Source organism: Ovis canadensis, chromosome 26, assembly GCF_042477335.2.
Source record: "Ovis canadensis isolate MfBH-ARS-UI-01 breed Bighorn chromosome 26, ARS-UI_OviCan_v2, whole genome shotgun sequence".
In the NCBI taxonomy this organism is placed as follows: Eukaryota; Metazoa; Chordata; class Mammalia; order Artiodactyla; family Bovidae; genus Ovis; species Ovis canadensis.
The window spans coordinates 55681493-55698009 of NC_091270.1; the positions used below are offsets into that span (position 1 = coordinate 55681493).

The 16517-nt window shown below is 42.4% G+C and overlaps 1 protein-coding gene and 1 non-coding gene across 4 annotated transcripts in view; both read left to right on the top strand.

The window, feature by feature from the left end:
* Window positions 1-5594, top strand: part of NGLY1 (N-glycanase 1) — a 61181-nt gene extending 55587 nt beyond the window's left edge. For 2 of the 3 annotated variants that reach the window (XM_069572808.1, XM_069572807.1), the window contains 2 exons: window positions 4023-4200; window positions 4679-5594. In XM_069572808.1, coding sequence (XP_069428909.1) covers window positions 4023-4200; window positions 4679-4854 — 354 coding nt within the window. In that variant the 3' untranslated portion in view covers window positions 4855-5594. The remainder of the gene's footprint in view (window positions 1-4022; window positions 4201-4678) is intronic. The other variant, XM_069572809.1, reaches the window with a different exon arrangement.
* Window positions 4339-4409, top strand: LOC138431193 (small nucleolar RNA SNORD5). The gene has a single exon (XR_011253593.1). It is a non-coding gene; the product is annotated as a small nucleolar RNA SNORD5 (small nucleolar RNA).
* Window positions 5595-16517: the final 10923 nt, after the last annotated feature.

The following is a 16517-nucleotide window of genomic DNA, read 5'->3' on the forward strand; positions in this document are numbered from 1 at the left end:
TGTCTGGATTTGAAAGGAACATAAAAAGCTAAAGAGTTTACTGAAGAGTTCACTTTTTTTTTTTTTTTTTTTTTTTAGTTTTTTATTTTTTAAATTTTAAAATCTTTAATTCTTACATGCATTCCCAAACATGAAGAGTTCACTTTTTAAGGGCACTTTTAAAATGTTCTTAGATGCTCTATTTTTGAACAGTGTTATTCTCTTTGCAACTAGAGTTAGTACTTTTTGATGTATGACGTGATGTCAGGAATTGATGCAGTCATTCAGAATCAGGTGCTGTGCTCAGCTTTTAGGATCTAGTGGTGAATTTCGAGACAGACTTGAAGCAAGGGTCCGCTTGTGCCAGAGGAAGACACGTGGACCGGCTGCAGAGACGAGCGAGGGAAGCGCCGTGTGAGACAGAGGAGCCGCCAGGTCCCGGAAGGCCTGGCAGGGGAAGGGAGTTCTGCGCTGCCAAGGCTGGCAGCAGAGGAGCCTCTCAGAGTGCAGTGTGAGAAACACTATATGCAAACACACCAACCTGAGAAACAGCTGGCAGGTTCAAAGAAGAGGCGGTCGTGGGGAATATGGGGAAGTAAGGTTGGAGGGGTGATGGGTCAGGCCCCAGGGGCTTGGGTGACCTTGCAGTTATGCAGTAGGAAACCACGCAGGCGTTCAGGCAAGGGAAGCCCATCGTCACACTGGCCATTCGTAGGCTGCGAATGGAAGCACGGGAGGCGTGGACCAGACAGTGGGAACTGATGGTGTTTGATGGACCTCAGCGAGGAAATGGAATAACCAGAAATAAGATTCCTGAGCAAGGGCAGTGAACTCGCATTGGAGGAAGACTTGAAATACAGCTGCTCTGCTGGAGATGCAGGCATGACTGACTGCACGGTGATCTTAATTAGAGCTCATTCAGCAGCCTCAGCAGAATGCTGATTTTTAAGAGCATGCTAGAGAACCACTTCAGACAAGAGCAGTACACACCAGACCTCCAGGAAACCGGAGCACCGGGCTGACCAGCCTGGCATGTAGTCATCAGATCGTTCCGTGGAGGTCTTCACAAGAACGGGAGATATGGGAGGAAGCTGACGTGCATGTTGTTCTCAGTCTTGAGAGCAGTGGTCATGGCCACAGCCCGCAGGACCGGTTCCGTCAGGGTACCTTGTGAGCAGCACGGCTTGACCCCACTCCGGCAGTCTCGCCCCTCTTCGCAGGCGGTCTTGTGCCTTCTGTCCTCACAGATGCCAGAGTGGGACCAGGGCGCCTCACCTGTGAGCTTAAAAGGCAACACACAGACGGGAGTTTGCAACAGGCAGCAGTTACAGAAGTGCTTTTTTTCACCTTTAGAGCAAATAGTTGACTAAGAGGTTATAAAGTATTTTTTTCTTCTGAATAAATTATAATTACTAGTTCTGTTGGTTTTACACATAGACAGGACCACAATTGGAGGTTTATGTAAATCCTGTTGTTTTGATTTCAAGTTACCAAACTTGAGTATACTGTATATAGTAGCATCCTACTGGCTCTAAAAATGCTGAGTTAAATAAGTTGGCTAAAATGCTACAGATAGAATATATTGTGCAAAAAAGACGACATGAATTTTCAGCAGAAATAAGACCTGTTTTATCTCCATGTGCTCTTCCTTTAACCTAAGGGAACTTTTATTTGCTCACAGTGTGTTTAAAGGTTTATTTAAGCATTTAAGAATTCAGTGATGAATTCCGTCTTTTAGCTTTTTAGAGTCATTAAAAACTGTGCCTTTAGAACTGAAAAATGTGAGTCTTAGAAAAAGCAATTCTTAGGTTCAATAGCTATCAGAAACCTTTTGTGATAGTTAAAACAATTCTGGCCTAGACCCACCTGATACAATGAAGGCAGGTCTTAGGGGCAGCTCGAAATTTGAAGTTAACCTGACTTTAGCCTATCCTGTTTTACATGCCTACACTTTTATGGGGGGCATTTGAAGCTACTGAGCTCTGAAAACACACAGGACGTAGAAGACACACAGAAGTAAAATCACTTTCCCCCAGTCTTTTCATTTCTTTCTACCACCTTTCTTCTAGTAACCCCTCTGTTTGGCTCATTGTTTTCAGATGACCTCCTTTACTAACCTCTGCTTTGGAGGAGTAGTTAAGTCATGGATAACCGATAGAGGCCCTGTTGTTCAGCAGAGGTGAACCCTCTGGCCCCCAGGAGCACAGGTGCAGCCCTGAGCCCAGGTCCCCTTGCAGACAGCTGCAGGGAGGCTGCGGTGGCCAACCACGGGCCGAGGTCCTGGAGTCGGGCAGGCGGCAGCGCCCATGCCTGGGTCTACTCTGCAGAACAGCAGTAGGTGGGTGTGTATTTCTGGTCTCAGGAGGTTAAGTCGTTTTCCTTGGAGACTGATTGTTTAATGATTTTATTATCGCCACCTTGCTAATTCTGAGAACTCAAATTAGCTGACACATTTAACCTGGAAGAAAACTAACTATAGGTCGCCAAATAGAATGAAATATCAATAGCATGCTGGCAGTGATTGACTTCTTACTTGACTGAAAGCTGGAATAGTACGGAATTGGATGGCAGGTGTGTTTCTTGTGGTACTTCCAGCTGTTTGCCCCAGATAAGTAGATTAAATGTTTCTGAGTGTGTGTGTGTGTGTGCGCGCGCGTGCGTGTGCAGGTTTCTGGTACAAATAAATACTGTTTATTAAACCCTGTAAATCTAGAACCTATGCCCTAGAGAGTAGTTTATGATTTGGTTAAGTTACATAATACAAGTACATCTGAAATGAAATAGTTATACTTGGGTTACAGAGTATTGGCAGTTCAAGGCGGGATGAAATTCTGGAGGACCATGAAAGCCAGGAGTTTGGATGTAATGTGAGACGCAGGCACTTGCTGTGAGTTCTAGACCAGGCAAGTGATAGGAAGGAAGTGGGGTTTAAAAGCGTTAATTAGGCAGGTGCAGAAAAATGAGAGTAAAGTTGTGGCCATATTGACCAGGAAAGAGGTTTTTGGTTTTGTTTTTTTTTTCCTCCCAAGACTTACAATGCCCAGATTGTTGTGTGGGGAGTTTGGACACTGAGCATAAATGATTAGAGAGTCAGATTCTCAGGGGGTTGAGCCAGGGTGAGTGGACATCCGTTTTCATATCAGCATTTGCAGAGTGTAGATGAACCTGTGAGAGCAGATGGACTGGAGGCTTTGGTGAACCTGGACGCCTCCTCTAGCATGTTGATCAGGGCGCTAATGGCGGAGGCCTGGGGAGCGTCCTGTTCAGAGAGGCACGAGAGGAGCGTGGACATGACCTTTTTAACCAGCACCATTACTTTAGCAGTAACCGAGGTATCTCTTGGTTTATAGTGTGTGGCCCATCTCATTCTAGGAAAGCTTATCTGAAAACCCAGGCTTAGAAAAGAAGATAAATTAAGTAATAATTGCATTTAAGAGGACTCTTCATTTTCACCCATATTCATCATAAAGTTCATTTTAAATAGCTGGACTTAATCACTTAAAAGAGAATATAATTCACCAAAATTTGGTTAGTGGGCATCCTTACGGCTATACTAATTGATGCACGTATCATTCAACTATTACCTTCCGTCCCTAGCAAGAGATGCTAGTAACATGAAAAATTGTTAGCAACAAAAATCTTTGCTAAGCTGCCAAGTCGCTTCAGTCGTGTCCAACTCTGTGTGACCCCATAGACGGCAGCCCACCAGGCTCCCCAGTCCCTGGGATTCTCCAAGCAAGAACACTGGAGTGGGTTGTCATTTCCTTCTCCAATGCATAAAAGTGAAAGTGAACTCGCTCAGTTGTGTCTGACTCTTCGCAACCCCATGGACTGAAGCCTACCAGGCTCCTCCGCCCATGGGATTTCCCAGGCAGGAGTACTGGAGTGGGGTGCCATTGCCTTCTCCAAAAATCTTTGCAGTGGAGAAAAACGAGGTTTTTAATAACCAGTTGTTCATAGTACATGTGACAGACTCTGACGATCTGTGCTCTTACACTGTTTGATTATTTCTGACAGTCTGTTTTTCCCCTCCCTCTTTACAGGTGTATTTAGCCCGCAAGGAAGGATCATCTTACGCTTACATTTCCTGGAAGTTTGAATGTGGGTCAGTTGGCCTAAAAGTAGATAGTATTTCCATTCGGACAAGTAGTCAGACCTTTGAGACGGGAACGGTACAGTGGAAACTGAGATCTGATGCCGCACAAGTAGAACTGACAGGCGGTAAGCATCTGACTGGAGAACTAATCATGAAGGGTGTGTTTAATGCTCTCAAGAGCAGTTGTACTTATTTGAAGTGTAGTTAAGGGTTTTTCTTACCCTGGAGTTATTCATACTACTACAGTTAAAAAAAAAAAATGTTTTCAGATGATGAATTTAATGTTCAACTGCTGAATGATACAGATATGAACTAAAACTCAATTCTGATAGAGCTGAAAAAAAAAGAAAAAAAAAAAGTTTCAGTTAAAACCTGTACTTTAACCTCATTATAATAAAAGGCCTTGTTTCTTATTGTAAAGCACAAATGGAAAGAGAAAAATCATTCCTTTTTTTAGAGGACACATTTCTTCCATAAAGAAAAATTTGTATTTAATTTTTTAAGGGTTGATTTTTACCTATAAGGTAGTTATGTAAAATGCATTCAAAGCTATCTCTGTGTTCTTATCAAAAGCAAGGTATTAATTTTTTTTTCCTCCAATAGATAAAACGCTTCGCTCCTATCACGACTTTTCTGGGGCCACTGAAGTTATTCTGGAAGCAGAATTAAGCAGAGGAGACGGTGCTGTTGCTTGGCAACACACCCAGCTGTTTCGACAAAGCTTAAACGACCATGAAGAAAATTGTTTGGAGATAATTATAAAATTCAGTGACCTTTGAGAACCTGAACATTACAGAGAAGCTGGCAGTAATCAAGGACACAGCTTGTTCTAAAGTAGTCTGTTGGTGCCATGCATGCTTAGTTGGCAGTCTGCTCCCCTCTGGTAGCACATTTCCCTGTTGGCTATCCATCATGTAACCCTCATGAAAATATATCTTTATACCATGGACCATAATGAAACCTCGAATTAAAAGCTCCCTTCCATATATGACTCTGATTTGGAGTGAAATCTTACTGCCCTACTATGAGAATTTAACTTAAAAGTTGTAATTGTTGGCTTTAAAAGTAAAGGGAAGGTATTCATGACTAAATGCTATTCAGGATTATGATAAAATTTTCAGCTAATAATAGTAATTTGACAGTTTCTGATCAGCCTTTACTTTTTCCATAAGTAGCTGAAATAGATCTCCTAAGATTTTAAATTTATAATAAATGTGAACATGTATCTCATGTTATAATGCATGAAAATTTTTATGATTGTAAATATGTAGGCATTTAAATAAATTATTTTGCATTACATCTTTTTAGTGGTTACTTTGGCTAAATAAAAATCTTAAGTATGCTAAATATTGAAAACCACTTGAATAGCCAAGAATTATGAAAACAACATTGCGTAAATTCAAAGATACATTGTAAATCCATGGTATGTGGACACTTCTGAAAATGCTTTACTGTTGAGTTTATTTTTGAGTATTTTTATCTACCTCATTGAATAAAATGTTTTTTCCTGACTTTGAAACTATGTAACTGTATTATTCAGTATCCATACAATGTATCAAGAGTGCTATGTTGGGTGTAACTTCTCCAGTTAAACTTCGTGAACATGTGTGAAGTGTTTGTGTGCAAGAGCGCTGTGGGGGCGATGAGAAAGATGACCCCTGCATTCCCAATGTGCAGAGGCCTGTGTTGACAGTCTACAGAGGGCCTTCCCAGCTCTCCAGGCCAGAAAAGTACCTTCTCAGACTTTCTCACCCTGTGTCTGCCCAGTAATGCATTTACAAGCATTATAAAATACCTACCGAAATTCTGAAACAATGGTATTCTATTTTGTTTTTAATTGTAGTCAAACTCTGTTGAGGATCACTTTCTTGCTGAAAACTTAGATTTAAAAGAAAGGTAGCTTGTACCTCTAAATTTATTAATATGTCTTGAATATTAGAAATTTTTCTGGAACTCTCAAACGCTGAAGTTAATCACAGATCATGAAGTGGCCAAATAGGTAAACTTGGGGGGACTTGACTCCCACCTATCTTGTGAAGTGTCTGGTTTCGGCACAGTAAACATTTGGATGGTAAATGGACCAACACTCCTTGTGAGAAAAACGAGCGGGACAAGCAGTCTCATAAAGACCCTTGCTCCTTGAAAGAAAAGCTATGACAAACCTAGACAATACATTAAAAAGCAGAGACATCACTTTGCCAACAAAGGTCCATCTAGTCAAAGCTATGGTTTTCCCAGTAGGCATGTGTGGATGTGAGAGTTGGACCATAAAGAAAGCTGAGTGCCGAAGAATTGATGCTTTTGAACTATGGTGTTGGAGAATACTCTTCAGGGTCCCTTGGACTGCAAGGAGATCCAACCAGTCCATCCTAAAGGAAATCAGTCCTGAATATTCACTGAAAGGACTGGTGCTGAAGCTGAAACTCCAGTCCTTTGGCCACCTGATGCACAGAACTGACTCCTTGGAAAAGACCCTGATGCTGGGAGGGATTGGGGGCAGGAGGAGAACGGGAAATTGGTCAGCAGTGGTCTGACCAGCATCATCTTGATTGTTTTAGGTACAGTTAGTTTTCACTTCCTGGGTTGACTTGTTCCCATTTCATTGAAACCAGTTCTCAGAACTGACAGCTTCTGTCATGGACTAAAGCCTGGCGTGCTACAGTCCGTGGGATCACAAAGAGTCAGACACGACTGAGCGACTGAACAGCAACAATGTCGTGGCTACAGTCTGGTCATCATGCAGTTAACTTCTTCCATCTGATGGAAGTTTCAATATAAGACAGCTCACAGGAAACGGCCTAGAAAATGATCTGTCGCCCTTCGTGTTGGTATGTTAGTTGCTCAGTTGTGTCTGACTCTTTGGGAACCTATGGACTGTAGCCTGCCAGGCTCTTGTGTCCATGGGATTCTCCAGGCAAGTATACTGGAGTGGGTTGCCATCTCCTCCTCCAGGGGTTCTCCCCTCCCCAGGGATTGAACCCCGGTCTCCCGAATTGCAGGCAGATTCTTTACCATCTGAGCTACCAGAAAAGACCCTTGGACTGCTTGTTCTGGAGGAAGATCATTGCTGTGCTAGGAGGCCTCTCAAGCAGGTGTGGAGAGGAACCAAGGACTCCCTCCAGCCCCCTCCAGACTTCAGGGACGCCTCAGGAGAAGGCGTCACACAGTTGGACCTGCTCAGCTGAGCCACTGCTGAATTCTTAATACACAGAAACCAGATCTAGGGAGTGGTTTTTTTAAAACGTGTGTTTATAAAGCTTGAGGTTGCTGTCATGGACTGAATGTTTGTGTACCCTCCCCCAAACTCATGCATTGAAATCCTAACCCCCAAGTGTGATGGTGTTTGGAGGTGGGGCCTTTGGGAGAGAATTAGGACATGAAGGTGGGACCTTCTTGAATGGGTTTCTTGCCCTTAGGAAAAGAGAGGAGAGAACCTCAAGAGAGGCCATCCGGAAACCAGGAAGAGGGGAGGGCGTGCAGCAGGGACTCGGCCCAATCTCAGAGCTCCCAGCGCTGTGAGAGACGCGTGCTTGCTGTTGAAGCCCCCAGTCTATGTGATTTGTTACTGCAGCCCAAAATAGACCAGTTAATTAAAACAGCATTGCTCTTTTTGCCAATCCGATGGGTGAAAAATACCTAGTTTTAACTTCCATTTCCTTGATTACTGTGAGATTTCAATTTACCCTGTTCATGAGCCAGTTTGGCTCCTTCTTTAAATGTTACCTATGTACAGTCGTCCCTCAGTATCCACAGGGGTTGGTCTAGGACTGTCTACAGGTACCAAACGCAAGGATACTCCTCAGTTCCCTTAGATAATATGCCATGGTATTTGTACACAACTTACACACATCCTCCTGTATACTTTTAAGTCATCTCTAGATTGCTTATAATGCCTAATACAATATAAACATGCTATGCAAATAGTTTCTGGTATGAGACAGATTCAAGCTTTGTTTTTTGGCACTTCCTGGAATTTTTTCAGAATTTGAAGAGTTTTTTGTTTGTTTTGTTCTGTTTTGTTTTACTGTTTTTATTGAATGAAAGATTCTTTACATTTAAGGTACTTTAAAATTTTCCAAAGTTTCACACAATGATTTCATAGAATGCCATAGTAACCCTTCTTTCATTCCCTACCTCTGTATTGCCCCTACCTGCTTCTCTCCCTGCTGGTAGCCACTAGTTTGTCCGCTGTATCCGTGAGTCTGTTTCTTTTTTTGTTTTATTCACTAGTTTGTTGTATTTTTTATATTCTACTTAGAGGTGATATGTGATACATCTGTCTTCCTCTTTATGACTTGCTTCACTTGGTATGATCATCTCTGGCCGCGTCTGTGTCGCTGCAGATGACACTATTTCATTGCTTTTTGTGGCTAACACGCCACTGTGTGTAGGTACTGCATCTTCTCCGTCCATCCCTCTGCTGGTGGGCATTTAGGTTGCTTCCCTGCCCTGGCTGTTGTGCACAATGTTGCTGTGGACACTGGGGTGCCTGTATCTTTTTGAATTATCCTTTTGTCTGAATATATGCTGGCGAATGAGACTGCCAGATCATCTGGTAGTTCCATTTTTCGTTTTTTAAGAGACCTCCATGTTGTCCTGCATGATGACTGCACCAGCCTCTATTCCCACCAACTAAACTTTGTGATTTTTGCCGTTACGGCCTGTGTGAGACAGTACTCTGCCGCTTCACTTTGTGTTTTTCTGCTGACTGGTGGCTGGAGCGCCTTTTTACGTTTATTGATCGTTTGAGCTCCCTGCTCTGCGGTTGCCTGTTTGGATAGCTTGCCCCCTTTCCTATTGGATTCTTTGTCCTTTTCTTACTGATGCTTAGTTCTTTACATATTGGGACAAGAGTCTTCTGCTTGCTTTACATCTGTCTCCATCCGTGATCCATCTTTTAAATAAATATGTTGATGATCCTTGTCCAGACGGAAACAACAGAGGGCCCTCTTCTCTGCAGGATAACAACCTTTGACTGTATACCCTTTTATAAGCTCTCAAGCCAGTCATACTAGAAAAAAGGGCTTTGTGGGAAGAACAGGAACAAAAGCTATATCTGGTGACAATAAAGAATGGTGTGTTGAATTCCTGATGTTCTTGAAACATAACACTGAATGAAATTCCATGTGTGATGGCAGTATGCTTACAATCGGAGAACATTTAGAGAGCTTAGAGAAAAATGCTTGAAGGCATTCTCATGCTAAATTCTTTGGTGGAAAGAAAAACTGTCATCTGAAATGTAACGGTATCCCTTGCAGATGTGTAAAAACTAAAAAAGAAGCAAAGAAGACCTTTGATCTTCACTTAATAAATATGGAACCATCAAACCTTTGTAGTCCTCATAAGCTTAAATTTGAAACAGATTAAATGCCAAGGGAGAAGGATGGCAGGGAAACGTTGTAAAATGAATCACAAAGTAGTTGAATTAAAAAAGAGGCCAGCTGAGGAAATGTATACTGTAATTTCAACTGGATTCAAATCATTTCTCAGGATAAGGAGTGTCCGCACCAAATGGTCACACAATCAAGTCACGCATCTTTGCCACTAAAGGGAAATTAAGGCAATTTTTCATTAATAAAATACTATTATCCTGAAAATGCTGGGTGGCAGAGGAGTTGCCCAAAGAGGGTGGTGCAGACCTGAGTACCATTTTTCCTTGTCCAGGCCTGGTGGGAAGGGGCGGCTCCACTGAGGTGTCATGAGGTAGCTGTGCTCTCCAGCCCACCAGCCAGCAGCAGCAGGCACTGCCCCTCCCGCCCTCCTCCCCCTGGTCCGTAGGGCACTCCCACCCAGCCCTACACCCCCAGGAGCCGCAGGACTGGCTTGCTAACCAACAGGCAATCAACTTGCTAACCAGCCTGCTTGCTAACCAACAGGAAACCATCACTAGTTATAATACACATGCTCAGTAAGAGAATGGAATAGCCTACATTAGATTTCTCATTCCCCACATCATAATTCATAAATCAATATTTGAGGGAAACTTTTCATTTTGCTTTGAGAATACAAGTTAATTATTTTTCTTAGTGGGAATGCAGTGTTGCCTTTCAGCCTCGTCTTCTGAAAATATAATTTTGATTTCACTGAAGAAGGAATTACATACAGATTAAATTATACTGTTTATGAAATAATTCCTGTTTTAAACTGTTTGTGATGTATTACAATGGGAACATATAAATGGAAGCAGGGAGAAAAGAAATGGCAAGTTACATATTTAATACTTCTGCTATTTCCCTTTTGTACGGTGATACTTGGCACACAGGATCTTTCAGGCAGTGTTTCCCAGAGTGAGGGATATCTTCCACCATCTGAGGGCCCCCCTTAAATGCAGATTCCTGGGCCTTGTGCAGGAGATATTAAGTCAAAAGCCTGGGGTTAAGCCTAGAGAATTTGGTTTATTAACAAGTCCCTGATTTTATTTTTAATTAAACTTATTTGAACTGGAGGATAATTACAATATTGTGATGGTTTTTGCCACACATCAACATGAATCGGCCACCACACACATGTGTTCCCCCATCCTGAACCCCCTTCCTGCCTTCCTCCCCACCCCACCCCTCTGGGTTGTCCCAGAGCACCGGCTTTGGGTGCCCTGCCTCATGCATTGAACTTGCACTGGTCGTGTATTTCACAGATGGTAATGGTTTCTCTAAGTCATCCCACCCTCGTCTTCTCCCACTGAGTCCGAAATTCTGTTCTTTACATCTGTGTCTCCTTCATGTAGGATCATCAGTACCATCTTTCTAAATTCCATATATATGCATTAATGCACAGTATTTGTCTCTCTTTCTGACTTACTTCACTCTGTATAATAGGCTCCAGTTTCATCTACCTCATTTGAACTGACTCAAATGTGTTTCTTTTTATAGTTGAGTAATATTCCATTGTGTATATATACCACACTTTCCTTATCCATTCGTCTGCCAATGGACAGCTAGGTTGCTTCCATGTCCTGGCTATTGTAAACAGTGCTGCAATGAACATTGGGGTACATGTGCCTCTTTCAATTCTGGTTTCCTTGGGATGTATCCCCAGCAGTGGGATTGCTGGGTCATTTGGGAGTTCTATTCCCAGTTTTTTAAGGAATCTCCACACTGTTCTCCAAAATGGCTGTAATGGTTTGCATTCCCACCAACAGTGTAAGAGTGTTCCCTTTTCTCCACACCCTCTCCAGCATTTATTGTTTGTAGACTTTTTGATGATGGCCATTCTGACTGGCGTGAGATGATAGATACCTCATAGTGGTTTGGATTTGCATTTCTCTAATAATGAGTGATGTTGAGCATCTTTTCATGTGTTTATTAGCCATCTGTATGTCTTTGAAGAAATGTCTGTTTAGGTCTTTTGTCCACTTTTTGATTGGGTTGTTCATTATTCTGGTATTGAGTTACATGAGCTGCTTGTATATTTTTGGAGAATAATTCTTTGTCAGTTGCTTCATTTGCTATTATTTTCTCCCATTCTGAAAGCTGTCTTTTCACCTTGCTTATAGTTTCCTTCATTGTGCAAAAGATTTTGTTTAATTATGTCCCATTTGTTTATTTTTGCTTTTAAAAATAAGACAAGAGTGTTCACTCTCAACTAATATTCAATATAGTTTTGGAAGTCCTAGCCACAGCAATCAGAGAAGAAAAAGAAATAAAAGGAATCCAGATTGGAAAGGAAGAAGTAAAACTCTCACTGTTTGCAGATTACATAATCTTCTACATAAAAAACCCTAAAAATATCACCAGAAAATTACTAGAGCTAATCAACGAATATAGTAAAGTTGCAGGATATAAAATCAATACACAGAAATCCCTTGCATTCCTATAGACTAACAATGAAAAATCAGAAAGAGAAATTAAGGAAACAATCCCATTCACCATTGCAGTGAAAAGAATAAAATAACTTAGGAATAAATTTACATAAAGAAACAAAAGACCTGTATATAGGAAACTATAAAACACCGATGAAAGACATAAAAGATGACACGAATAGATGGAGAAATATACCATGTTCTTGGATTGGAAGGATCAATATAGTGAAAATGAGTGTACTATCCAAAGCGCTCTATAGATTCAATGCAACCCCTAGCAAACTACCAATGGTATTTTTCACAGAACTAGAACAAATAATTGCACGATTTGTATGGAAATACAAAAGACCTCGAATAGCCAAAGCAATCTTGAGAAAGATTGGAGGAATCAGCCTTCCTAACTTCAGACTATACTACTAAGCTACAGTCATCAAAATAGTATGGTACTGACACAAAGACAAATATAGGTCAATGGAACAAAACAGAAAATCCAGAGATAAATCCATGCACCTATGGATGCCTTATCTTTGACAAAGGAGGCAAAAAAGTCCATGATTGTTAAATGGACAAACATTTGATATCTTCTGTGCTAGCCTAATTCTCTCATTTTTATGAGGAAATTGAAGATCAGGGAGGTTGAAACATTAGTCCAGGACCACATAGTGAGTTAGCAATTCCTTACCCAGTGCCTAGTGTTTGGAAGCTTCAGCTATTGCTAACCTGTCTCATTCTCATTTTTACCAAGATTTTACTGTTGTGAGATTCTTTTGTTCTTTCCCTTGCATTATTATGTACTAGCATCATTATCATTTGCATTGTTATGTTCATTTTTAAAAATTTAATAGAAAAGGAATTTTTTTGCTGGTTCTCTCAGTTCTTAGAGCAGACCAAGGTTACCTCCAACAGGAGAGAGGAAAAGAGAGAGAAAGAAAAAAACTGGTGTTCTAGATTAACTGAGGCTACTTCTTTGCATCCTGTTTCACTTTGGACTCACTGAAGTTTGTCCTCTACCTCTCTGCTGTTCGGCAAGCCCCTTAATTCCAGGAACAGTGTGCTATTCTTTTTTGTTACTCCAGCACCCAGAAGGGGTGGAGTCAGGCTGCAAAGGATAAGCAGATAAACTCCAGAGTGAAAGGAACCCCAAGTGGGTTGTTCCGGCCTCTCCAGGGAACTGCTACTCTTAGGATATATTCAGCAGTTTTGCCCCAGGACACTCACGTGTTGCACCCACTGTGCTGTGCACTCACTGAAGCTCTGCTCCTCTGCTTTTCTGGATCTTTACTAGCCTCCACATGGGTATCTTCCAATCCTCCCTTCGTCACCAGGGACTCGCTCTCAACCCTCATTCTGGTTCTTTTTCTGTTTGGATCTATCAGCATAATCCACATTGGTTTTCTGTTACCCTAATCATTTCAACCAGTGCTGGTATTATTATTTAAATTAAAATCTGTGGTTGAAATAATCACTGGGGCGGTTTGGGAGCTAGTGGCACATACCGCATCCTAAAACTTTTTTTTTTTTTTGTGGTGGTCAATCCTTATCCATCTTTCAGTCCTCTTTTACCAACAAGATCCTTTACCCAAGCTCCATCTCGAGCCCTCTTTCTAATCCCGCTATTCCCCTCTTATTTATTTACTTTTGTCTGTGCTGGGTCTTTGCTTTTGTGTGGGCTTTCTCTAGTTGCGGCTACTAGTGTGACGGCTATTCTATTTGCCATGCGTGGGCTTCTCATTGTGGTGGCCTCTCTTGTTGTGGAGCCACGGGCCCCAGGGCTTGAGGACTTCAAGAGCTGCAGTACATGGGCTCAGTAGGTGCAGTTCCCAGGCCCTAGAGCACAGCCTCAGTAGTCGTGGGGACCGGGCTTAGTTACCCGGCAGCCTGTGGGATCTTCCCAGATCAGGGATCAAACTGATGTCCCCTGCCTTGCAAGGTGGACTCTCTGCCACTGGACTTCCAGGGAAGCTCTGTTATAGAACGGTGCATATCTCGTGGTCTCACTGATCAGCCTGGACATAGCTGACTCCCATGGTTGGACTTCATGCTGACACCTAGGGAATGTCTGAGCTCCCCACCTCCAGCCACAGAGGTTCCTTTCTGTGCAGCCACACCATTTGCCCTCCTCAGACCCAGCCTAATCTGTACCAGGAATTATTTCAGGTATGGGAAACACAGCAACAAGACAGCACTCTCGGACCTCGCGGCATTTGTATTTTGGAGAAGGAGGTCGCTTTTAAGCAAGATACACACACCTTTAGATAGGGATATGGAGACAAACAGATTTTTAAGTAGTGATAAATTCCAACGAAAAATGATTATGTTACCAATACACAAAGTGAGTCTGATGCACCAAGAGTGACTTGGCTGTAATGAACCGAGCTGCCTCCCCAGCCGCCGAACAGAATGACCAACAGTTGGATCTGTCTGTCCTGCCTCCCCTCACCTGCATCTGACGGGTGATGGTTACAGAGAGGGTACACTTCCGTCCGTGACCATCTCTCACTGTAAGCAGTGAGCAACTGATTTTGCACAATTCCTTGAGCTGGCCACAAACATCCCCTGCATCTCTGTGTCCTTGGGATAAGCCCAACACACTTTGTCTTCATACAAAAAACTTCACTCCCCCGTGTATCCTGTGAGTGGTGTTAACCGCGGCCCCCACGTGTGGATGGACTGGCAGTTGGCTGAGTGGTACAGGAGTAAATGTTGATGAGGAAACTGCAGCAAAACAGCACTTGTCAGCATCTCTCCATCTTTACTTGGACCAAATCTGCACCTTCGCTTTGGTCACACTGTTTTCCAGTCGTCATGTATGGATGTGAGAGTTGGACCATAAAGAAAGCTGAGCACTGAAAAATTGATACTTACAAACTGTGGTGTTGGAGAGACTCTTGAGAGTCCCCTGGACTGCAAGGAGATCCTATCAGTCCATCCTAAAGGAGACCAGTCCTGAATGTTCATTGGAAGGGCTGATGCTGAAGCTGAAGCTCCAATACTTTGGCCACCTGATGTGAAGAACTGACTCACTGGAAAAGACCCTGATGCTGGGAAAGATTGAAGGCAGGAGGCGAAGGGGACGACAGAGGATGAGATGGCTGGATGGCATCACCGATGTGATGGACATGAGTTTGAGTGAACTCCGGGAGCTGGTGATGGACAGGGAGGCCTGGTGTGCTGCTATTGATGGGATCGCAAAGAGTCAGACACGACTGAGGGACTGAACTGAACTGAACCCAGTGCAGCCACTAGATCACATAGTCATATGGGTTTAAGTAAGTTCCTCCTGAGTCTGTTTTATTGTGTGCCACATAGAGACAATCCAGCATCTCAAGAATGTGGTGAGAGCTGGAGATATTTCCTGTAAGGTATTGGCGTAGCACTTGGGTATACTAGGACCCAGGGCATGCTAGTGGTGAGTGTCATTGGTCTGCCCTCTCCCTAGAGAGCCAGGCCTGGCCAAGCTGTATCTTCTTCCTGAATTTTGGCCTTGGCTCCTCCCGCTTACATACCTGTCTCCTCTCCCTCATAATCTGGCTTCATGTTTGTCATCTTTTGTAAATTTTCAGTTCCTGTTTTCAAAAATGTAGGGAGAAAATGAGCAGTATTGAAGATATGTAGTAGAATGCAGTATTATGTGATTGAAAGCAATTAAAATTGGGGATTTTTTCTTAAAAGTTTTTCTTATATGTTCACTATAGGAAAAAAACCTAAAATACAGATAAGCAAAAATCATCCGTAACCCCATTGCTCAGAGATGATCACTTTTTAGATTTTGATACTTGTCTTTTCATACATAGGGATACATATTTTAAAGTTCATGTTATCTTTTTTTTCCAAAAATAGAATTTCACTATACATCCTGTTTTGTAATGTAAATGTTTGTGAATCATAATGCGCTTTTCAATTTACAACCGTTTTATCACAGGCTTTTCTCTGGTTGTGGCAAGAGGGGGCTACTGTCTAGTTGCAGTGCACGGGCTTCTCATCGTGGCGGCTTCTCTTGTTGCAGATGTTGCCAAGTGCAGGCTCAGTAGCTGTGGCACAGGGGCTTAGCTGCTCCACAGCACGTGGGATCTTCCCCGACCAAAGGCTGAACCCATGTCTCCTGCATCGGCAGGCAGAGTCTTTACCGCTGAGCCACCAAAAAAGCCCTTTTCACTATGTTTTATGATTGCATAGTAATCAAATATACAAAGTCTTTGTCGTTAGATTTTTAATGGTTTGACTAGTTTGTTGTTTGGTTTTGATTCTTGTCAGGGTTTTTTAAGAGAAAGAGATACATAAAAAAGAAAAGATGGCTCTTAGCTAATTTTCCCCCCAAAAGATCAAGATACCTGGAACATGTCCTGAAATGATGCAGATTCAGTCTAGTTTTCCATACTTTTAGTAACATCTTAGTGATGGAACTGGTGCATCGTGACCAACACAAAGCACTGAATTCCCCCCTCCCTCCTATACATGGAGCGTGATAGTGGGAACTGAGGTGGCAGGACAGCGTTTAAGAACCTGCTCGGCTCCTCAGCACAGAACTAATACTTTTGGAGGAGAAAATACTTAAGCCTGGGTTTTATAAAGACCTTTTTGATTTACTCTAATATAAATTAAATCAGCCAGATTTTGTGGTTTGTGTCATTGCTACAGAGATGC